The sequence below is a fragment of the Magnolia sinica genome, chromosome 3 (assembly GCF_029962835.1).
Source record: "Magnolia sinica isolate HGM2019 chromosome 3, MsV1, whole genome shotgun sequence".
Taxonomy (NCBI): Eukaryota; Viridiplantae; Streptophyta; class Magnoliopsida; order Magnoliales; family Magnoliaceae; genus Magnolia; species Magnolia sinica.
The window spans coordinates 5,133,413-5,157,393 of NC_080575.1; the positions used below are offsets into that span (position 1 = coordinate 5,133,413).

The 23,981-nt window shown below is 40.4% G+C and overlaps 1 protein-coding gene across 1 annotated transcript; it reads right to left on the minus strand.

The window, feature by feature from the left end:
- Positions 1–8,311: 8,311 nt before the first annotated feature.
- LOC131239358 (basic helix-loop-helix protein 80-like) lies at positions 8,312–12,260 on the minus strand. Its single transcript, XM_058237035.1, has 8 exons — positions 11,901–12,260; positions 11,240–11,413; positions 11,061–11,126; positions 10,883–10,951; positions 10,109–10,180; positions 9,677–9,835; positions 9,159–9,271; positions 8,312–8,794 (listed from the first exon to the last, which is right to left on the minus strand). Coding segments are annotated over exons 1-8 (1,002 nt in total). The 5' UTR covers positions 12,249–12,260; the 3' UTR covers positions 8,312–8,793.
- Between the last annotated feature and the right edge of the window lie 11,721 nt (positions 12,261–23,981).

A 23,981-nucleotide genomic window follows, 5' to 3' on the forward strand; every position in this document is an offset into this window, starting at 1 on the left:
ACGCCGTCCATTCATTTTGACAGCTCATTTTAGGATTTGATCTAAAAATAAAACAAATTCAAATCCAAATCTCAGGTGGATCACACCACAGGAAACAGTGGTGATTGATCATTAAAAACTTCTTGTGGGCCATAAAAGTTTTGAATTGAGCTGATATTTGATATTTTTGATCCCTTCATTGATGTCAATCTCATCAACAGGTTAGATGACAAATAAGCATTCTGGGAAAGTTTTTAATGGTGATTATTCAATCACCATGTTTCCTGTTGTGTGGTCCACCTAAGGTTTGGATCTACTTCATTCTTTGGATCATGCCCTAAAATGAGTTATCAAAATAGATGGATGGTTCGGATGTAAGTAATAACATACATCATGGTGGGCCTCACAGTCCCTGATGAGTGATGACACCCGGGCAACTAGGGCCTGAGCCCAATCTCGGCCCACACTCAGCTGTGCCACGTTGGCAAGGTCGTTTGTTTGGCCAAAAGGAGTAAAGGACGTTGCCTGCTAACCAGTAGACCCGGATCATGACGTGGACAGTCACTGCAGGAAATGTAGCTGTTGGCATGACACGATGAGGAGACATGCTTACGTGGATGCTCACTGGCATGGAAGGGTTTTTGGAGGATGTCCCGGACTCTCCTATTTAACGATGATGATGGTTGACAATGACATCTCTACAGCTGGACACATCAACTCAGACATGGACGGATGTAGTTACATCACATGTAATCGGTGGCTTACGGGGCACGATGTAGGGTCGTGAATGAGACCTTAGATGGCTTTCTGTGGTTCTCCTTTTCCAGTGTCTTCTTCTTCTTCTTCTTTTTTTTAATTTTTTTTTAACACACGTGCACACACCCCACACACTCACGCTAGTGGAATTTCACCACTCATGGATACTCGAACCGTTGACCGAGAGTTGAAACTTCTGACAGTCTACCACCCGAGCAAGAGTAAGGACCCCTTCCAGGGTCTTCTTTGGATAGACCGGAATTGTCTACAACGCACGAGATATGTGGGGCCCACTGTAATGTACGTATAATATCCACTCCGTTCATCGATTTTTTAACCTCATGTTCAAAGTACAAAACAAAAATCAGATCGTTAAAATATTCATGTGGACCACACCTCCTGGAACAATGTAAAATCACACATTAACATCTAAATCAGTGTGGCCCACCTGAGTCTTGGATCACCTCATGAAGTGGTTGGATGTCATATAAACAACACGGTGGGCCCCAAGAAGGTTTATCCCCTGCACAAACCTCCAAATCAGTGTGCCCCACTTGAGTTTTGGATCGGGATGATTTTTGGGACGTATCTTAATCTTAATTGGACTCACCTGATGAGCTGATTGGATGTCATATAAATAACATCGTGGGCCCCAGGAAGGTTTCCATGCTAGACTTTTCCATCCCTACTTTTCCTTGTAGTGTGGCCCACCTACGTTTTGGATCGACCTGATAATTGGTATCAAATTCAGAACATGAGGTTTCGCAACTGTTTGACGGACGAGATGTCACATAAACATTACGGTGAGCCCTTTTCCAATAACCGCTGTTCCAGAGGATTCTGGTCCTCCTGCTTTATCATTCTACACGTGTCGCAGTTTCTTATACTATGCATTCGCGAAACCGATCATGGGGCACACGTGTCGCAGTTTCTTATACTATGCATTCGCGAAACCGATCATGGGGCACACGTGTGCAAGATCCAAGCCGCTCATCAGTTGAACCCAAATTCAGGCCAGTCTTATGACCACGTGGGCAACATGAGTTCAGAAGAAAGGGATGGTCCATGGAAATTGATCAATGGACCAACGTCCAATGTACACGTGGGCCCGTGCAGCACCCGGGAAGCGGATTGCATATACTGAATATCAGTACTCTGTGGGGGCCACTGTAATGTACGTGCCTTATCCATGCCGTCCATCCGTTTTACCAGAATATTTCAGTGTGTGAAAACAGTTTTGAACCATATCCAATGCTCAAGTAGAGCACACCACAGGAAACAGTGGGAATTGAACCTTTACCGTTGGAAACTTCTTGTGGATCACAGAAGTTTTAGATCAAGCTGATATGTGTGTTTTACCTTCATCCGTGTTTGTGTAATCTTATAAACAGGTTCGATGATAAATAACATCACCGTGGGCCCAGGTTTCAACTGTGAACGTTATTTTCCCTGCTGTTTCCTATGGTGTGGTGCACTTGAGCCTTGGATATGCTTCAACTTTGGGTCCATGCCATAAAATGATATGGAAAAACGGATGGATGGCGTGGATATGACATATATATACATCCACGGTGGGCACCACAGTTTCACTACTACCTAAATTGTGGCAATTCATTTACCGTATAGTGATGAAAAGTAAGTAAATCCAGGCCATCTAGGTTGTGGGCCCAATTTCTCGTGGAGCATATCCTGAAAACCACATCCATGGAATAGTATTAACCATCTGCCATCTGAAGGCTGAATTCGAACCATTATCTATTTTCTTTTTGAGCAGCGATATGGCCACAAATTGGAGGGTTAGGATTATCCAGTTAGTTAGATTCTTGGTCATGCTCTATCCACAATGGGCCCCAAAATTTGAACGGTCTTGATCTACGTACACGTTTGGCATGTGAATGGTTGATTAATCACCGCCATTTAAGACGGTGGAAGAATTAAATAATAGTAATGTAGCCCGAGCAGCAGGAGAAGAAGAGAGTGGAAAAAAAAAAAAAAACAAAAAAACAGAAAAAAACGGCTTCTGGAGGTGATGGTGTCATTCACGACCGTACGCATGCATGAGGGCATGAGATGGGACTAGACATGTTGACCCAAGAAGATGAGTTCTTGCCACTGCTCTTTGTGGGGCCTACTGAGGCAGTGATTGAAATCATCCTGTCCATCCAAACTGTGGGACCTACCGTGGATAAGCATATCATGCTCACCAAATCCTATGTCGGTTACATGAATTTTCATGTCCTACTACTCATGAAGGGCTATGCGTCAATCAAATCACATAAATCTTTTAACTTATGCGATTCATAGCCTTTACTTTTATTTTTATTTTTAGTTTTTAAACACACACTCACGTGGGCACTCGAAATCATCATTTTTATTTTTAGTTTTTAAATACGCAGTCTCACCTGCACTGCACCGGCAGCCACGTGAGCAGTGCGAACTCGTGACCATTGAGATTTGTGGTTGTTTTTAATGAAAATAAATCAAATATTCAAAAATTTCAAATTTTATTGTCAAAACACTTTTTAGAAATTTCAAATCGTAAAGTGCGGTGTGTGCTTTTGTTCCACGTCTAAGATGATAAGAGAATATTAGAGATTTATACGTGGAGGTTGGATCTTTGGAGATTGAGACGCTCAGTTGCAACGTATGCACATGCTTGGGTGAAGGCATTGTGGCTTTAGTGGCGTACTTCGCACGTAGTCCCTCGTGACCTTACGTGAATCGTTGTGAGATGGTGTGAGTGGTCTAGTATGAGCTTAAGTATGATGGGTCCGAAATGAGCTAGGCCTTTATATGTGACTGAGAACGATTGAATTATTAATCCGAAACGGTCAGCCCTTTATGAAAACAGCTAACTACCTTGAAAACCACAATGGTTTGAAAATAGATCGGCCATGATAATCCAATGGTTAGATCTGCTGATCTGACTACCCAAAATGACTGAAATTAATGATCAACGGTCAGAGACATTTTTCAAATGTTCTGAACCATTGATAGTCACCTACTAACGGTTCACTTCCTGGTGTCTATATAAAATAGACCATTCCGGTCCAAATTTCATCATCTCAAACTCACATCTCTCCTCATCCATCAGATCATAAAGATTATATCTCTATTTTAGAATAATGTTAACACATCCTCATTTTAATTATGCCAGAGGATCTACTGCGTTGAAATTGTTCCTAAGTGGACCGTTCATGATTGTTGAACATAGGATCCTAACAGACTTGTCTTATCTTGAAAACAATTCACTTGTAACCCATTAGCAATTTGATAAGGGGGTGGATCACGCTTTAAGGACAACGTATATTTTATGTGATTCAGCCTGATGAAAGAAAATAATTAATTTAATTTTTCAATATCTTCAACACAATTTTCCAACAATTTAGTAACGAAAAGCACGCCTCTCACTGCCTTGACCCATTCCCTGTTGCACCTAATCCATACAATTTCATTTTCTATTATTTGATTACCCATGTGTATTCTCCCTTTCCATGGAATAGATTTATTTCTGATTCAATCTTTCATCATCCTACTATTCTATCTTGTAAATATATTATTACTTTACTACCTAGTATTTTCTCTAAGAAATCATAATTGATCTTATAACTAATGGTTATTAAATGGATGGTTAAAATTAAAGGAGCCAGCGGTCCAAATTTAAAGGGAAAGCTTCTTTTACTCCATCTATAGTTGGGCAGCAATTTGGACGGTGTGGATTGTGCAATTATGCCATTCATATTTTAAAACAGGTACGAAACTAGCATACTAGATGGATGTCTCCTTCATAAGATAGATTTGTTCTGGCACCGCCAAAAGCGGATCTTTCCTTAATAATGAGATAATCACATCCATCAGCAGTAAACATTATGATTTTGTTAGAATTTCGTAGAAATATGAGCGAACATGGCCCACCAACAGCTACAAAGGTGGACTTTTTATTGATCACGTGAAAGCTAAGTCATCACACCGTCTCATTTTCCCACGTGTCATTTGGGGAGGACATGAGTATATGCCCCAACCATGAAGATTTTCTGAGACAAAATCACCTTGGACAAACATCAGGCCATTTTACTAATTAGTTGGGCAATACCTTTCGAATAAATAACAACCATGGCCCACCTATAGAATGATGAGATTGATTTCAAACACAGGCGGTTCCATGTCGGTTACAGTTTTCATGGTACTGATATCTAACAAACGTGGCATGTAATGGAAAAAGATGGTATTTTTCTCTTTACCAAAAGACACCCAAAAATTTCCACAGCATCAGCTATGGTAGAGCATAAAATATAAGGCTGTGGTAAGGTCTTAAGGGGTGTTTGGTGCATGGGATTTCATGGGTTTAGGTGGGATGGAATTAGAAAAATGCAATAATTACTTAGTGTTAAGGATTGTCACTTATTCCTGCGGCTTGGTGTCTTGAATGAAAATGGATTGGTAAACCATCCTACCACTACTGGTTGGTGCTCCGTGAGCTGCTGTTCGCCCACTCTTTCGGATCATTTTATGGTAAAAGCCCAAAAATGAGTTTGATCCAAATCTCAAGTAGACCACACAGTGTCGATTGAACGGCCACTATTAAAAACTTTTTTGGGGCCACAAAAGTTTTTGATGAAGCTGATATATATTTTTTCCCTTCATCGAAGTCTTTATGACCTAATCAACCGGTTAGATGTCAAATAACCATTACAGTTGGCCTAGAAGGTTTTTAATGGTGGAATCCAATCACTACTGATTTTTCATGGTGTGGTCCACTTGAGATTTATGTCTACCTTATTTTTGGGATCAAGCCCTAAAGTTATATTTCAAAATGGATGGACGGCGTGGATAAAACACATACATTATACATTATGGTGGGGTCCACATAACACCGACCAAAGTATGAATGCGGAAATCCCTTGCCCAGGCATGGATTTCAAGAAGAGGCTTCACATACTAGTCCCAAACACCACGTTGGAATGATCCATGGAATATTAAAACCCACTCCCACCTAATCCCCTTTAAACTCATGCCCCAAACACCCTCTAAAGTTCTTAGATCTGGGTCACTTGGGCTCTGAGTCTTATCAGACCTAAGATGACCTAAACAACCCTTAAATGACTAAAACAACCACTCTAGACTACAACTGGTTTCTTAAAACCCCAAAATAAAAAACTGAAGTTACTAAAAGTAATGACTTTCAATTTAAAACTAAGTTGACTCGGGTGATTGAAGTTTGTAAAGTCATTTGAAGTCTAATGAACCTTGCGGTGATTAGCTAGAGTATAAATTTTATTGATTTTCGAACTGTAAAACATATCATATGTCATGAAACAAATAATTAGTTATAAAGTTAGTCATTATAAACTATAGCACGCGTTTATACTGTTTTTTCCAACTGGGGTCGACTTAGTATGATTCTGACTCTTCGTTTAGTTGTCCTCCACCTATCCTATATGTCATGGTTAAAATTCAGATGGTTTGATATTGTCTGCTAATATTATAAAAATTTCCTACTCGGAATAATTCATTAAATTATGAAAAGGACTTTATTTACGTATGCTTTGGATCTTGCATCAACTTCTCATGCTAGTGTAAATGTGCTATGGCTTATTATACATTTTCCTATTAATATCTATGGTTGAAATTTCACAATGGATGAATTGGGTGTTTATATTCCCTAATTTTCTTCATCTCTATTGTGTTCAAACCATGGTTTCTAAGGGTAAAGGCTAAAATTTATATGAAATTAGTATTTTTAACTAAAACCGTGCATTATTATATCAAAATAAAAGGTAATTAGATAGGGATAGGTGACAACTCACTGACATGGATTTATAAATAAAAGGTAATTAGATAGGGATAGGTGACAACTCACTGACATGGATTTATAGACTGATGTTTAGGATTTATAGAGTGATATAAAACTTTTATGGCCCATTAATGGTCAATCACCACTGTTTCCAATGGCATGGTCTACCTGAGAATTGGATCTTCTTCATTTTTGGGAGTATCCCTAAAATGATCTGTAAAAATGGATGGACCACGTGGATATAGAATAAATACATCGATTTGGGCCCTACCATAAGGGCTGCACCGTCTTGGGTGAGGCCATGGCCGCACCTAATCCACTCCTTTCTTTGACTGTCGCATAAAGTGACACCCCCGACGGTTCTATATGTTTTATTTTTCAACTTGTAGCCCAGAAGTTAAAATTTTCTCGTCGATTTTGTACGATAATTGAAAGTAGGAGTTTGATAAAAACCAATAAAATTAGGAAGACACAATTCAAATTTCGATGTCATGTGCCCATTTCACTCTTTGAGGAATTTCATTTCAAGATAGAATTTTTTTTAGTAATTTCAATTAGACATGGGCCATCTATGATAGGATCTACTAGATAGGTGGTCCGGATTGACACAACAGCCTGCCACGTGTACAGTAGAGAAACGGTACTACCATATTCAGGTTACTCCGGCTGAGGCCAATCATCATGGATTCTGTAATCACATGCACAGCCGTTTCGAAGGGATGGTATTAGATCAGCTACTTCAACTATAATAACCACTTGAGGAATGATGTGATTCTTGGGTCCTAATCTTTACAACTGGAGCCCATGGTTGGATGATCCAGACCGTTGAATTGATAGACACCATACTGAATTGACAGTGACTCAAGATTCTCCCGGCAAATGATTAGAAATAACACCAATCTTCAACTAATAATATGCATGTTGTCCTCTGGTTGTCATTCTTTATCACTGGGGCCCATGGTCCATCGATCCATACTGTCAATTTGGTAGGCCCTTTCAATTGACCTGCCCCAAAAAATCTCATCCATGGAAAAACTCTAAATCATTAAAAAACTTGCCTGCCGACAGATGGTAAGATTAAAAAAAGAAAAAAAAAAGGGAAAAAAAAGAAGAAGGAAAGATTGGATGGCTATGATCTTCCACTACGGAATATTTTGGAATACCTTCATGAGATCCACCCGGTCCATCAGGTAGGCTGCTTATTGTTCAACTTGGAATTTAAAATTCATGTTCATCGAGAACTCAGGTAGGTCACACCATAGGAAAAAAGGTCGAGATGAGACGACCATCATTAGTTCTGTGTAGCGCCCACCGTTCGTGTCTGTATGCCATCCAAACCATTCATCTGATATAGCTCATCAGGATGAAATAATTTGCAAAAAATCACCCTATCCCACTCACGTGTTATCACCACGTGAATTTAGAGGTTTTTAAATGTACTTTTACAGGATGGACCACCTGAGTGATGAATCACCTTGACTTTTGTGGTCAAGACTAAAAGGAGGTGATGCACCTGATGGACGGTGTGGATTCGATTCAAGTTAAGCCGTTTCCCTCAAATTCAGAGAAATTGACCCAGGAAGGTACTACGCGATGTACGCAATGTTTAGCTCACTTTAAATCGTCTTATAACAACTTAGAGAAGAATCCCAATAGACTCAAGACACCGACAGCAACGTAAACCAACAACAACAGCAATATCTACTCATATCATCTATTTATATCATAACAACATGCAGTGATGTATGACAACACAATCTCTCTCTCCCTCTCTCTCAGAAATAAAATGAAATAATAATATTTTATATGAATCTAAGCATAACAACCAGTTTCTAGGGATTTGTGCTTGAAATTACAATCCAGCAGCAAGTGATCTCCAATGGGATCTGTCTATATTTGGTCGGTTTCATTGTTTTCTTGTCCTTTTGTTCTTATTTTATAATCTTTTGAGAATTGACAATTGCACCCCCTTAAAAATGATAGACTACCCCAGGTGGGTAATTTGGTCATTACATAAATGGTTGAATTCACGAGTAGAAGAATCTTATATCACCATAACGTATTACCACCTAAGTCTGTCAATTATCAATTTTAGGGGTGAAAATATCCGTCCCTAAATTTCTTTTCTTTTCAATATTCTTCTCATGTTCAGTGCCTAGTAAATCCACTCCATTGAAGCTGATATTGAGATGAAAGCTTTTGATTTCATGTGGGTTTCTTCCACTGCTACTACTGTTGTTAGTGGTAGGAATGTCTCCTTACAATCTGCAGAGATTGAAAAAAGAGATGGAGAGAGTTAAAGGAAAGACATTATAAATTTGGCAACCAATATATGATCCTCGGCCCACTATTTCATTGATCTAGACCGTTGATGTGCTGTCTCACCCTTAGTTGACCAATACCCAAAAATCTCCTAGATAGGATGATTCTATCCATCCGTACTTGGCAGCTTCTTTCTGTGTTTCTGTTCTCAACCGTCTATTATCAGCCCACGAACTGTATAATTAGGATTTGGGGGAGAACTTTTGGGGCAGGCCCGTTTGATCAACGGTCTAGATTGCAGAAAAACGGAGGAAAGTATCCGCATCCTCGGCGAGAACCTCTTAGTCCTCGTGATTTGGATCCTCACCAGATGTTCGTAGAGCAGTCTTTCCATTGAAAAGAACAAATGTTGCTGTACACAGCTTGACTCGCCATTCCATTTCCATGGTCTTCCATTTCCCAAACAAGATTTATATTTTCCTGGAAAAAGGCCAGGAATTACCATGTTAGGTTATAGAACAAGTCTCGGTGTTAGTTCACCACCATTTGCGTAGCACGTTTTGGATGGAGCATCGGTACAAAATTGGAGTGATTGGTCAATTGTAACCATCCATTTGGCGCCCATCAAATGGGTGGTTAAAAGTAAAATAATGGCCAACGTCATCTTGTTAAATTGTATAATCTGCATGATTTGTTGCTCATGCCCCTTCCATAATTGGATTACAGATTTGAACGGTCTGGATTGCCATGCCACTATGCCACGTGTATGATCAGGAGTGACGGCCATTTTAAATGGTGGTGAACTACCCCAGAAGTGTACTTTTAAATTTCCAAGAAGGGGCATACAGTACAAACGGTCCTTTTCTTTTTGTCTCTTTTTAATACCTGAGGAAAGGCATCAGGCCTCTGCCCTTGAAGCAATACGACGGGATCTCGACCGTTCATCAAAGGGTAGCTATTAGCTGTAGGGACGGCTGCAGTGGTAGGATCCTGAAAAGCTAGAGATCCTTGAAGACATGGAAATGTTGATGGAATGTCCAGCCCCTGAAGTTCAGATGTTATATACAGATGTAGTCAAGCAAGAAGAAAAATATACAAGGAATTGATATCTACACCCTCCTTCATTGGTTTGCACAAACCCACTTACTATTTTTGCAAAAGAAATTCTGCACTTTTGGACCATTTCAATTCTCAAAAATGGAGAATGGGTGCATGCAAGAATGACCAAAATACCCTTATAGGGATGGAACTAACATTTTAGAGGGTGGAAACATCAATTACTAAGAAGGAAAAGGCAAGAAATAGGAATTTTAATACCTCTGAATTAGCTGCTGTGCAGTCACCTAAATCCACACCAAAGTCATACAAAGCAAGCTTTGTTGAAAGAAACTGTAAATACCACAAGCTATATTAAAACACTGAATAAATAAAAGGAAATGCTCCAATGCTCTGAAAGCACTAAAGTTACTCTTAATATACATTGATATGCCATCCTCTAATGACTCGAGCTTTTATATCAAGTTGGTACACATAGATAGTCCAATTCATCGATTTATAGTATTCATTAGGTCCAATGCATATTTCATAGCCTAGCATATAAATATCACCCTGATTGGACAAATATTAACCATTGATGAATGACCTTTAATATGAACGATCAGGATTGTTTATGCAAAAATAGGTACAATCAACAATTTGGTACATCTAATTGTTAGGAAACATCATGGATTGCTTATGATTCTAAAGAATAGCTTCTGTGAGGCAATAGCAACCACCCATCCATGGTTTACACAAGAGAAATAAGGTCTAATAAAAGATGGTTTTGATAATCCAGTAAGTTGGTTTTTGCATGGTAGACTGTAAAAGCTGTTCTGGAGTTAATGGACGGTTCAGATCAGTAATTGGACCATTCAACAGAACAGATACAACTAGGAGAATGATAACTTATAGAGCTCTGATAGCAGTGCAGCATCTCTCTAATTAAGCTTTGAAAGAACTGAATGAATAAGCATGCAAACCCTTCAAAAGTTACATTAAGAATGCCAAATTGCATTAAAGCCCATCAAATATATCAATGTTAGGGAGGAATACCTCTACTTGATTTTGCAAGGATTGGACATAGTTGATGATTTCATCCAACATAAGGGCTTTTCCAATCACCTATTTTATTAATCAATCAAAGCAACTGTCAGAGAACAATAGAGAGAGAGAGAGAGAGAGAGAGAGAGAGAGAGAGAGAGAGAGAGAGTCATGAACTGATGAGCTTTACCTTGTCACAACCAGGAACAAGGCCTTGTAACTGCCTCATTCTCTCACTAATTTTTTCTCTTCTAACCTGAAATAAGTTTTTTTTTGAAAAAAAAGAAAGAGAAAACATGATTTTAGCTATGAATTCATGTATAAAAGGCAATGAAAGATGGGTATTGAAACATGAAACTACAAAAGTACCCTTTCTGCAAGGCTGTGGCTGTCTGTTGCTTGGCCTCTCCTTGCTCTTACATGAATGTAGTCAGTTGGGGGATCTTCACAGGCCTTTTTCTGACTGTTTTTAACAGCTTTGGGCTTCTTCTCCTCTGTTTCTTTCTTGCTACTGCATTTCTTCTGTTTTCTTCCTTTCCCCTCCTTTAAAACAAATAAAACAAAAGGAATTCAATAACATGAAAAGCAATTCAATTTCAGCAAGCTAAGAAGAGCAAAACCAAGAAATACCCACAAATCAAAAGACCCAAATATGCGAAAATATTTGAAAAATTCAACTTCAGCAAGGTAACAATACCCAGAAACTGAAATACCCGAATCCACAGAAAAATATATAAAATTTGGCAAGACAAAATGCGTGAAAAATGAAAAATTTTCAAAATAATCAATTAAAGGAGAGAGAAAAAAAAAAAAAACAAAAAACAGAACAATCGAAAATCGTAAAAATTCAAATTTGGCAAGCAAAGGAGCAAAGCCAAGAAAACCACAGCCCGAATGGCCTGAATATGCGAGAAATATATATAAAACGAAAAATTCAAATTCAAGAAGTCAAGAAGTAAAAAACCAGAAAAAAAACCCACATCGCGAAAGACCCAAATGGCAGAAATTTTCGTATTTTCTCCTGTTTTACCTTCGATTCTGGAGAATTTAAGCAAGACCCATCTCTGTTCTTCCTCTTCTTATACACTGCGGCCTGCTGGTGGGCCACTTGATCAACACCATCAGACTGATCAACCACTGAGGAAGAATCAATGGTCGGTTTCTCCTCCACAACAGCAGCTCCATTGCCAAAACAGCCACTTGCATTGGCTGTTGGAGAAACTGCAAAGTCTGGGAGAGAATCATATTGGTAGAAAGGAAAGATAAAAGAGGCATTCATCTCTCCTTCTTCAAGTAAACCAGACATCTTAATGGCGGGGTTCGGTAAGACAGCAGAGTCGAGAAGGAAAGGGTAGTGTTGGAATGAAAAAGCTGCCATTTGAGAGAGAGAAAGAGGTGAGTCTGTGACGCTAGGAGAGGGCAGGTCGGATTTATATAAACACATAAAGCTTTGATACTCTGGCACAGTTTGATACTTGATACGCGGGCACTAAGACCTTGCACACGTGACATAAAACTGACTCAACTTAAACGGTCCAAATCGCGAGACCGAGTTTAGATTGACAATAAAACGACTTTTACGTTCACGAAGTATTCTAAATGACCGGTTAGAAATAAAAACAATTAACGGTAGAAGTTCAATGATTAAACATCCATTAACAAAAGTTTTAGATTGATCAATCTAAATAATATTCGGTTTTTATCCTATCCCATGTGGATAACGTAGTTTGGACGGATTAATTTGGTTAGAGTCTAAGAGCCTGAGTATCAAACATCACTCTGCCAGAGTATAAAATAAAAGTGTATGGAGACGAGAGAGGCTTAAAAGTTCATGCAGATTTCTCTGCAGACGTAACATTTGACTGGTCTTATCAATGCTTTCTGGGGAAAAAATAAATTCCATACTCTGGCAGATTGTGATAGATGATACACAGGCACTCAGAAATTCAAAACTTGGGTGCAAAAGTAGTAGATTAAACCGTCCAAAATATGGAACCCAGTGCAGATGTATCGTCAACCAAAAATTAAGATAATTTGATTATCTGACAATCTGATTAGTGGACATTTATTAGACGGTTAAAGATGAAGAAATATCCAACGGTGCACTTTCCACAAATTACAATCAGAGGTTTGCATTATTTAACCAATCTAATATTGGGATTGTGACTTCGAGACAGTAGGCTGCGCAATCTAGTCCGTTTATTTGAGTAAATACAGACCTAAGTGTAGAATATCAGAGTGCCTGTCTATCAAGCGTCTGCTCGACCACTCGGCCCGAGTATCATCAGTCACTCGCTCTCAATCACTCTAGAAATAAAAGGCTACTCTCACGCGGGTGGGGTGGGGTTAAAAATCTACACACGGGCCCCACAGTATATGTGTCCTATTCCAGAACCGCAGAGAAACGGATTGGGCGGTGATCGAACGCGGTTTTCGCAGAAACTTCCTGCGACGGGGACGCAGATTGCGTCCTACCCCCGCCCCGACGGTAATCCGTCCAGGCAGGATCTGTGGGGCCCACCGTGATGTAAGTATTTTATCCACGCCGTTCATCTTTTTTTCAGATCTTTTTAAGACACTAAACAAAAAATGGGGCAGTTAGAAGGATTACGTGGACCCATATAGGGAAAAGGTACTATGCGCTAGACCTCGCGAGTCCGTCCCATGAGGTAGAGCTGTGTGGGCCCCACCGTGATGCGTTTCAAACATCTACCCTATCAGTCAGATGCACCATTCCATCGTGGGCCTAGGTATCAAATATGAAGTCAATCCATGAATTTTGTGGGCCACACCACATATAGAAGTGGGGAGGGGCTGTGCATCATTAAAACATTCATAATCATTTTTTGGGCCCACCGAGATGTGGTTTGAAAATCCAGCCCATCCATTATGTGTTTCCCACTTGGATGAGGGTTCAGACCAAGTTTCAGCAGCATCTAAAACTCAGGTGAGCCCCACCAAGTGCTTTTATATGTTTTAACGGTGTCTTCACATGAGTCTAGATGGCATGGCCCATATGAGTTCCGTATACGGCTGATTTTTGGGCTCTCCCATAATTTAGAGGGGACCCATCAAATGCACGGTGTTGATGGTCGAAAAACATCATGATGGGGCCCACACAGCTCGACCCCAGGGGAACTTATCGTGAGGTCGAGCGCATAGTACCTTTTCCTATATATATATATATATATATATATATATATATATATATATATATATATATATATATATATATTGACGTAGCCCACTTGAGTTTTGGATCCGCTTTTTTTTTTTTTTTTAAATTTTAAATTTTAAATTTTTTAAGTCCATGCGATTTCTCACAGCATCATGGTGGCCCCACTTGCCTTTCCGTCCCTGGATGTTCATAAATGCTCTCGAAGGCAATCCGCGTTTCCCGGGACCACCGATATAGCTGGTGACCGTACTCTGTGGGGACACCGTGATGTTTTTATTTTAGGACAATCTCGTCCAACTGCGTAAAGAGCAAACTCTGTGAAGCGCAAGGTGATGTGTCTTATTCGTGGTCCACCATTTTTCGTTTCATTTTTGGGTACGAGACCAAAATTATATTATATCCAAAGCTTAAGGAGGCCAAGCCACAAGAAACCGAAGAAATAATAACATCCACCGTTGAAATCTTTTAAAGTTCATGGAAATAATTATTTATCATCTAATCTTTTCATAAGGTCATATAGATGTGAATGAAGTGAAAACACAAATATCAGCTTGAAATGAATTAAAAAAGAAAAAAATAGACCACCGAACTTGGATAATACATATACTTCATGGTGGGCCCATGGAGTCCGGTCACCAGGGATGGTGTTGTTGGGGTCACCCTCAATCCACCTCCCCACTCTTTCCTGTGGTGTGGTCGGCTTGAGCGTTGGATATGCTTAAATTTTGGTCCATGCTCTAAAATGAATTAGAAAAATAGACCAACGGCTTGGATAAGAAATACACTTCACGGTGGGCCCACGGAATCTGGTCACCAGGGATGGTGGTGATGGGGTCACCCCAATCCACCTCCCCACCATTTCATGTGGTGTGGTTGGGTTGAGCTTTGGATATGCTTAAATTTTGGTCCCATGCCCTAAAATGAGTTAGAAAACCCAAAGGTGTGGATAAGACATCTCACGGTAGCCCCATGTAGTCCGGTCACCACCCAATCCACCTCCACCGATCCGATCTTGAGTGTTGACTCCTCCATCTCACACGTGCTTAACAAGCACGTGCATATGAGATCTTGCCTGTTCATTGTGACCTGTCTAGTCGGTGGATGGGCTACGCAACAAGTGTATGAGATAGGTAGGTACCGTCGAGAATGGACTCGGACCCGGTAGCGACCCCTCCGACAAGGAGATATAGTAACGATCGGTGCTGTGGACCCCACCATAATGTATGTGTTTTATCTACTGCATGGATCCGTTTTACCAGCTTATTTTAGGAGATGAGCCCAAAACGATGTAAATGTTGGATCCTTTCTCTAAACTTAACAAGAATTTCAACACCAGGTAAAGGTTTCGAGTACACATAAAAATCAGCTTGTTCCAATGTTGAGCGTTCAATCACCACTGTTTTCTGTGGTGTGGTCCACCTAAGATTCATTAAATGAGCTGGGAAAATGGATGGACGGCATGGATAAAATACATACATCATAGTGAGGGTTCATAGAGCTTTTCCAGAACCGTCCAGTACCGACTTAGGTGTCGAGGATCACTGCCTAATCCGAATCCGTTATGTGGGTCCCATCCGTGTATATTCCGTAGGCCGACGGATCACTATTAAGGTTTCACAGGCTGGAACCGCCTACAATACTTGTTTAACGCAGCGCCTACGCAATTTCTATTGGGCCGCCGCGCCATATATATACAATCCACTCCGCCCACGTGAAAAACACCATCTGAACCGTACACAGAAAAAAACGCCCCAGTAAAAGCTGATATAGCTCACACGAACGAACGGTGACAATGGAAATTGCTCCAAAAACTAGGGCTGCACACGAGTAGAGTTAGCTTGGTAACTCGCTTGACTTGACTCGAAAAAGCTTGATTCGTCGGTTTGAAACCGAGTTCAGGTCAAGTCGAGCTGAATTTTTGAGCTCGAAAAAATTTTGAACCAAGTTCGAGCTTGCCTGAGCTCAACTTGACTCGACTCGGATCAAACCCAACTCGAATTGAACTCAGATCAATTCAGTTTGGTGACTCGGTTACTTTGATATTGCTGTTGCTCACCAAGTGTTTGATGAAATGACTCAATGAAGCCGGCAAGGAAGGTACGTATATGAACCAAATACTCTCTTTTTTTTTTTTCTTTGATTTTTATGTTGTTTACAAGGTGTTTGATGAAATACCTGTAAATCCATTGCTGCTGTTTTTACATACGGTAAGATTTTGAAAGTGCAGTTCATGTGTTTGTGAAAATGCTGTACAGACGAACTCAACTTGGTCTTGGCTCGAACTTAGCTCGAATTGGCCTGAGCAGCTGACCAAACCGAGTTGAGCTAGCCAGTCAGGATTGAGGACCGAGTCGAGCCGAGTTCGAGCTGAGGTCAGCAAGTGGCCGAGCCGAGTCGAGTTGTGCCAAGCTTGACTCGAATCGACTCATGTACACCTCAACCGAAAACCACTGAGTTCACACAGTGTGGCTGGCCTAAGTTTTGCATTTGGTTAATTTTTATAACTTACCTTCATCACCATTGAGTTACACTTGAATATTAGTGGGTTTGATGAAAGATGGACAACAATGATGTCCCCATTGTACTCTATTTCTAGTCACATTTAGATTAGTTAACCATAAAGTGACATGTGTTATTAAATAATAGGGAATAACATGTAAAAGGATCTCTAGAGATATTTGAAGCACTTTCACATATGATTTCGAGGTAGAACGAGCTACTTTAGCCACTCAACCTTGCTATGCTGGGTTGCGCAAGCAGGATTTGCGAAATACCATCAGATCGATGGTCGTTTCCCTAATTTAATTCCATTTTTACTATAAATAGTAAGTTTTAGTTTGATTATAACTCTTCATCCATTGGGCTCTAGGAGTTGCGCCTAACGTGAAAAGTGCTTAGAATAATTAGGAGAACAGCGTGGTGAAGCCAAATAGCACACTTACTATTTTTGGCCGAAAACCTTGCTACATCACGACCATTTATGAATAGTTAGTTTACTATTTATAGTAAGTTGCGAATTCATGGAGTTTTAGTTGTAGTTTGATTTTGAAATTTCTCTCATTACTTGGTATCCCTATTTAAAGGGTTGTGAATTCATTTATTTCAATCATCAATCAATTTCAAATTTTCTAGAATTTATTTTCTATTTTCTTGTTCTTTTCCTCGTGGATTTGAGGAGTCTCTATAAGGAGTCCAGAGAAGTTCCGTGGATTCAAAATAGTTATCCCCCTGAGGAAGACGGTACTCGACCTCACGTCCTTCCCTGCATCAGCATTGAGCTAAATAGCATACGCCATCTGATGACATGGCGTGGCTGAGAAGTTTAAAAGACAGAAAGTAGTCAAAAGAAGAGAACAATTAGAAGTATACAAAAAGATAGAAGAATCTAAAAGACCGACGTGACAATAATTAAGCTAACGTAATGATTGAAGAAGTAAAGAAATAAATGTATACAAAGTACTCGAATAGTAAAGAAGTTTATAAATAGAATGAGAAATCAACATAACAAATTGTCTCATACCAATCAAATTATCTTTTAATTTTCCTACAATTTATCTTTTCTTATCATAGCTCAGTTCTTTCTTAGTAGTCGTAATCTCATTCTATGCTTACACGCTAGACCTTTATCTTAATACAACCGGTTCTTCATTCAAAAAGGCTTCTTGCAGTTGCATTTCGATTAATTGTGAGTATTTCTTTATGTTTGTTCTTTTTTGTTTGACGACACTAGATATAGAGGTGTACACGAGTCGAACCGAGTTGATCTTTACACAACTTGACTCGGCTCGGCCACTAGTTGACCCCGGCTCGAACTCGGGTCGGCTCGATTCGGTCAGTAGCTTGGGCCAGTTCGAGCCGAGTTCGAGTCGAGATTGGGTTGAGTTCGCTTGTGCAGCATTTTCACAAATACATGGATCATACCTTCAAATTCTCATTGTATGTAAAACAACAACAGTAGTTTTATAGTTATTTCATCAAACACCTTGTAGGCAACATCAAAATCAAGAAAAAAATGGTATTTGTTTGATGAAACATACCTTTCTTACCACCAGCCTACACTTCATTGAGTCATTTCATTAAACACTTGGTGAGCAACATCAATATCAAAGTAACTGAGTCACCGAATTGGTTCGATCCGAGTTCGTTCGAGTTGGGTTCGATCTGAGTTGAGTCGAGCTCGAGCAAGCTCAAACTCGGTTCGAAATTTTTTCAAGCTCAAAAAATCAGCTCGACTAGGCTCGAACTCAGTTTCGAACCAAGTCGAATCAAGCTTTTTCGAGTCGAGTTGAGCTAGTTAACTGAGCTAACTCGGTTCGAGTATAGCCCTAACTAGGTATCAGAAAAGTTCTTTCGTACAGAAAGCAAAGTGAAACCAATTTCGGAGGAAGATCCTCACCCTCTAAATATTGCTTGATCATTCTATAAAACATTTTGCGAGTGGCTAAATAGGCGACTAATTTGCACAGATCTCAATCATATGTACAGATCTCAATCATATACTATCACAGTCATCATATCTACTTATATTGTCACTTGGGGTCAAGTTGTTCGGTTTGAATTGAGCCACACAATTAGTTTTGACATTCCCGCACACACCATACATGACAAAAACATTCAAATAAAAAAAAGTGCCAAACAACCCCACACAACAACCTATGGTCAAAACATGGTGGGCTCCACATACTTGAGTATTTTATGCTTGAGCATATTAGGAGTAAACTCCATAGGCCCACTGTTGCTGTATGTGTTTAGGCCATTTATTCATTTTTCCTGCTCATTTTGTATCATGAGCCTAAAATTCAAGCATATTGAAAACTCAAGTGGACCACTTCACAGGAAAGTGGGAATTGAATGCCTACCATTAAAAATTTCTTAATGGCCACAAAAGTTTTGGATGAAGCTAATATCTAAGTTTTAACCGTGTAACTTTATGAATAGGTTGAATGACTGTTGATGCAAAAATCTAGTCCACCCTCTTTAGACCTTTGAGTACTTGCATAGGAAGAAGACAAAGGAGACCCTGATTAGAGGAGGAGACCCTCCGATGCCAAAGTTAGGCTAAGAATCTGGATCTTTTAGCATTGATGGGTTTTGGGTGAGAGATTCTGCGTACCTTCATCATCAGATATGCTCCTATTTATAGTTGAGGAGATGTGGTGGCGTAGAGGAGATCTCCTTATTTAGTAGGGACGTACTGTAGAGGGATTCAGATCTTGAGCATGTAGCGGATATTCTCCGAGATCTTTAGAGAAGATCTTGGGTGGATCTTTCTTAGGTAAGATCTTATTATTCAAAATCAGCGGAGATATGTAGTAGGAAGCCGACGTGGTTTTGACCGACCTGACCTGAAGGTATTATGCCGACCTAACCTAGGTGTAGTCTGCCAACCTGACCTGGGTGTAGTTTACCGACCTTTCTTGAGGGTAGTCTGCCGACCTAACTTGGGGGTAGTATGCTGACCTGACCTGGGGGTCCGAGGTGGTTTTGGCCGTCCTGAATACTCGAATGAGCTTCGAGCCTCCCCTTGTTGTTGGGTAGATGGTCGAGCTGCTGACTTGCCAACATGCCGATCTGCATTCATATGTAGTAGGTGACTGACCTCTCTTCCTTGGCCATTGCGGAGCTTATTAGTCATGACCGGCATTGGCCGACCTCATGTCCTGCAGAAATGTCCGAGATGATCTCCTCTCTTTAGCCAGCCCATTTTTACCCATAACAATAAGCCCCCTACTTTTGAGCTCGCACAGCGAACTTGGGAAGTAGGTTGATTTTAGTGAGGTCGGACATTTTATCTAAGTAGGAGTGTCGGGGTGAGCTTTTGAGCTCTTCCTTTTATTAGGGGAATTTTGCTTTTGTCGAATAGATGGGTTAGCTACAATGATCCCCTTCATGAGAGGCCGAGCAGTTTACTTAGGAGGATTATTTTCCCTCGCACTAAGAGATCCTCATTGTATATCGTGTGATTTGAGTGGCATTACCAATTAGTGGTCTGACCTCTTCTTTAAGGGTCGGACGACTGGTGACGACTATTTTTTTCTTGCACTAAGGGAAGTCCTTAGTAGTTCATGTAACTCGGATTGTAGAAAAATAGATTTTCTTCCCGATCTGGGGAAACTCTTCCATAGTAGAATTTATGGTAGATGAATTTTTTTCCTTGTACTAAGGGAAGTCCTCGTAGTCAATTTTTCAGCTTGGATAGTTGAAATTTTGAAAGAAGTTCTCTTCCACTGACTTGGGGAAGTTCTTTTATTTTAGAAATCATTGAACAGTTGAAAGCATGATGGTAGTGTCGCGAGTACCTTTTTCCCTTTTAGAAAGGGAGGTCACTCCTATCGGGTAGGTCGGTCAGTCGACGCGATCCTGGTCGGAGGACTTGTTGAGTCTTTAGGAGTAATAGATCTTTAAGTGGTCAGCATTCCACGAGTCAGGTAAGAGCCCCCCATGTCTTCTAGTCGATATATACGTCCTTTAGTATTTGATGTCGAGGTCGGAGTTGGCTAGTTAGCCTTATTACTGAGCTTCGTTAATTGGTTCGACTTGGTCGTTAGGTTTCCTCGGTCAACTCGACTTTTATGGAGGTCGACACTTGGGCACAGTAGGCTTTTCTGATGTCGCTGATCTGCCCTCGAATTTTTCCAAGCTCTGCCTCCCAATGGCCCCCATTCTCGGCCACAGTTTTAGAGCTTTTTTATAGCTCTCCCTCTCTGGCGCGGGGTGCAGGTCGGAGTTTACAAGTGTGGCTACTCCCAAAGTGTGGAAAAGAGCCTGGGCTGGTAGCTTAGGATATTGCTGGTTTCTCTCCGAGTTGACCGGTGCTCGAGGTGGTGCAATGGTACCACCCTCCTCTACATCGTGACTAAGGGGTGGATTCTGTCTCTCTCGAAGTTACATGAGTCGATTCATATTTTTATTCAGGGCTTTGACTCGGTTCTCCAAGGAGACTAATTGGCTAGGCACCCTGCTTGGCTGATGATTCAGGAAGAGCTGAGACGGCTATAACAAATGATTCAGGAAGAGCTCTCGCTTGGTTGTAGCAAATGATTCAGGAAGATTCCTCGCTTGGCTGTAGCAAATGATTCAGGAAGAGCTCTGACTTGGCTGCAGCGAATGACTTAGGAAGAGATCTAACTTGGCCGCAACAAATGCTTTAGGAAGAGCTCTGGATTAGCTGTAGTAATGATAATTAAAGCTTTCTTCTTTCCTTTCGTCATTGTGGTTTTTTGATAGAGCAGGAATGACTTTGATGTCATTTCTCATAGACGGCGTCAAACTGTTGATATAAAAATCTGGTCCACCCTCTTTAGACCTTCGAGTACCTGCACATGAAGAAGACAAATGAGACCCTGGCTAGAGCAGGAGACCCTTCGATGCCAAAGTCAGGTTATGAATCTGAGTCTTGAAGCACTGTTGGGTTTTGGGTGAGAGATTCTACGTACCTTTCACCATTAGATATGCTCCTATTTATAGTTGAGGAAGGGTTGTGGTGTAGCGTAGATCTCCCTATTTAGTAGGGACGTACTGTAGAGGGATTCGGATCCCGAGCGTATCGCGGATATCCTCCGAGATATTTGGAGGCGGATTTTTCTTAGGTAAGATTTTATTATTCGGTATTAGCGAAGATGTGTAGTAGGAGGCCGAGGTGGTTTTGGCCGACTTGACCTAGGGGTAGTATGCCGACCTGACCTGGGTGTAGTTTGCCGACCTGACCTGATTGTAGTCTACCGACCTTTCCTGGGGGTAGTTTGTCGACCTGACATGGGGGTTCGAGGTGGTCTTAGTCATCTTACATACTCAGATGAGCTTCGAGCCTCCCCTTGTCGTTGGGTAGATGGTCAACCTTTTAACTTACCGACCTGACGATCTGCATTCATATGTAGGAGGTCATCGACCTCTCTTCCTTGGCTATTGTGGAGCTTATTGGTCATGACCAGCGCTAGCCGACCTCATGTCCTTTAGAAATGACCAAGCTGACCTCCTCTCTTTAGAGAGTCCATTTTTACGCATAACAATGACTAAGTAAGCTGCTCCCTGTACAATCCACTCTCGTTTTACGCACTACCTTGCATGAAATAGGTGTTGCCAAAGATTTCAGACCTGTTCTCACTACGAACATGTCATACGTGTACGACATCTGAACCGTAAAATCTGGTCGCACGTACGAAGATAATCTGTCTTTGTGATCATGCTGATCCGCTCATTAGGTAGGCTGAACTTGTACGATAAGTCAAACATCGACCGTCCATTTACTTGATGCTTAATGACCGGCCTTATTTTTGCCTCAGGTGATCTTCGTGGTGGGCTTTGTCATTTGCGTGGCTCCGATATCCTGTAGATTGAGACATAGGTTAGTAAGATGGGGCTGCACAGTAAGTTAGCATGCAACGGGGTGTTGTATCAATTACAGCTATCAATTTTTTTTTATTTTTTATTTTTTAAAAACTTTTCCACCTTGATGTTAGATCCAATCCATTCATTAAAGAGACACCGCTACGTAGATTCTATCGGCCAGGAGTAAGTCTATTCACTTTGTTTACACTTGACCTGACACCATTAAAATCATTATTGATTAAGAAGCCCTCACATGACATCAATGCCACGTGATTCTACAAAATTCCTATGCAAATCATGAAAAGAAAGCAAGCTCCCTCTTGATGACGTGCCATTTGTTTGAATGGCAAAAGCATACTCCTGTCTAGTAAAATGTTATTAGCTATAACTCATTTAAAGGCCTTAAAAGCACTCATGATGCTATGTGGTGATTTTCTTCCAAACATACATTAAATCGTAATTGATAGTATGAAGATTGACAATTGCAGATTTATACAAGAATTCATGAATCACTTGAAGAGAGAAACCCAATCGACTGTGCTTCTCTGATAATTGATTGATTTAACAGAAAACTGGTTAATCGAACGAATATCATAGCGGTTGAATTGTAGTACAATTTTCCAACTACCACCTTACAATTCTTATAAATTCACAACAGAAAAAAGAGCTCTGGCCCCTCCCCAAATCCAATTCAAGCAGGGCTTTATTTTACATTTATATCATCATTTTACCTTTTACCGTTATTTATTTCTGTCTGTTCTTTTTATCTATATATCTTTTCAGTTTAATGCATTTACATTTCAATTAAGAATAGAATGGCATAGCCTTCACCTGATCAGAAATATTTTGCTGTGGTTAGATAGATTGTCAACAAGGTTTTCTTACCTAGGAGGTCAAAGATTTCGTTGATCATTGAATGTACGAAATTTGATCAGTAGCTAGATGAACACTTGGCTGTTCCACAACAACCATCTAGCTGAGGGGGTCCTAATTAGACAACAAAACCCTTGATCATTCACAATCTCCTAACTTTCTCGTAAGATTGCCGAAGATCTGTCCATCGTCCATCATCTGTATGATCGTATCACTTAATGAAAATTGGCTGCTAGAGGAACAATTGAATGTGGTGTCACAATGACCAGCCTGCTTTTGAAGCCTATAGAGAGACAAGCTTATTGACTGTAGCCTACAACCCTCCAAATGAGACAATCATTAGTTATCTTTTTATTTTATTGTTGTACTTTTAGAAGTGAAATACAATGGCCTATATCTCTCTCTCTCTCTCTCTCTCTCTCTCTCTCATGCTTGGCTGAGCACCAGTTCTCATGGAACTTAGTGTGAAATTTTTTGAAAACACATTATATGTGATGTGACTCCAAAATCTGAATGGTCCGCATGAAGCCGCACCTTATGAAACCCTGTGGCGCAATTTTTACTTTGATCCAAAATTTTGGTGGGCCATGAAAAACAAAAATAGTTTCCTCCTTTGATTTGCATTTCTCTTTGCTATGGCCCACTAGAATTTTAGATTAAGGTGAAAATTTGTCCTTTGGGATTTCATGGGATTTTGTATCACATGGACCGTTCAGATTAGACGCTAATGAC

What these genes read in the sequence shown, in the direction of transcription:
- LOC131239358 (XM_058237035.1), bottom strand. Translation starts at nt 12,248, where the DNA reads ATGGCAGCTTTTTCATTCCAACACTACCCTTTCCTTCTCGACTCTGCT. An exon ending in CCTTGCAAAATCAAGTAGAG is followed by an intron (nt 10,181 to 10,882) that starts GTATTCCTCCCT and finishes TGGTATTTACAG; the next exon opens with TTTCTTTCAACAAAGCTTGC. An exon ending in GCACAGCAGCTAATTCAGAG is followed by an intron (nt 9,836 to 10,108) that starts GTATTAAAATTC and finishes TCTGAACTTCAG; the next exon opens with GGGCTGGACATTCCATCAAC.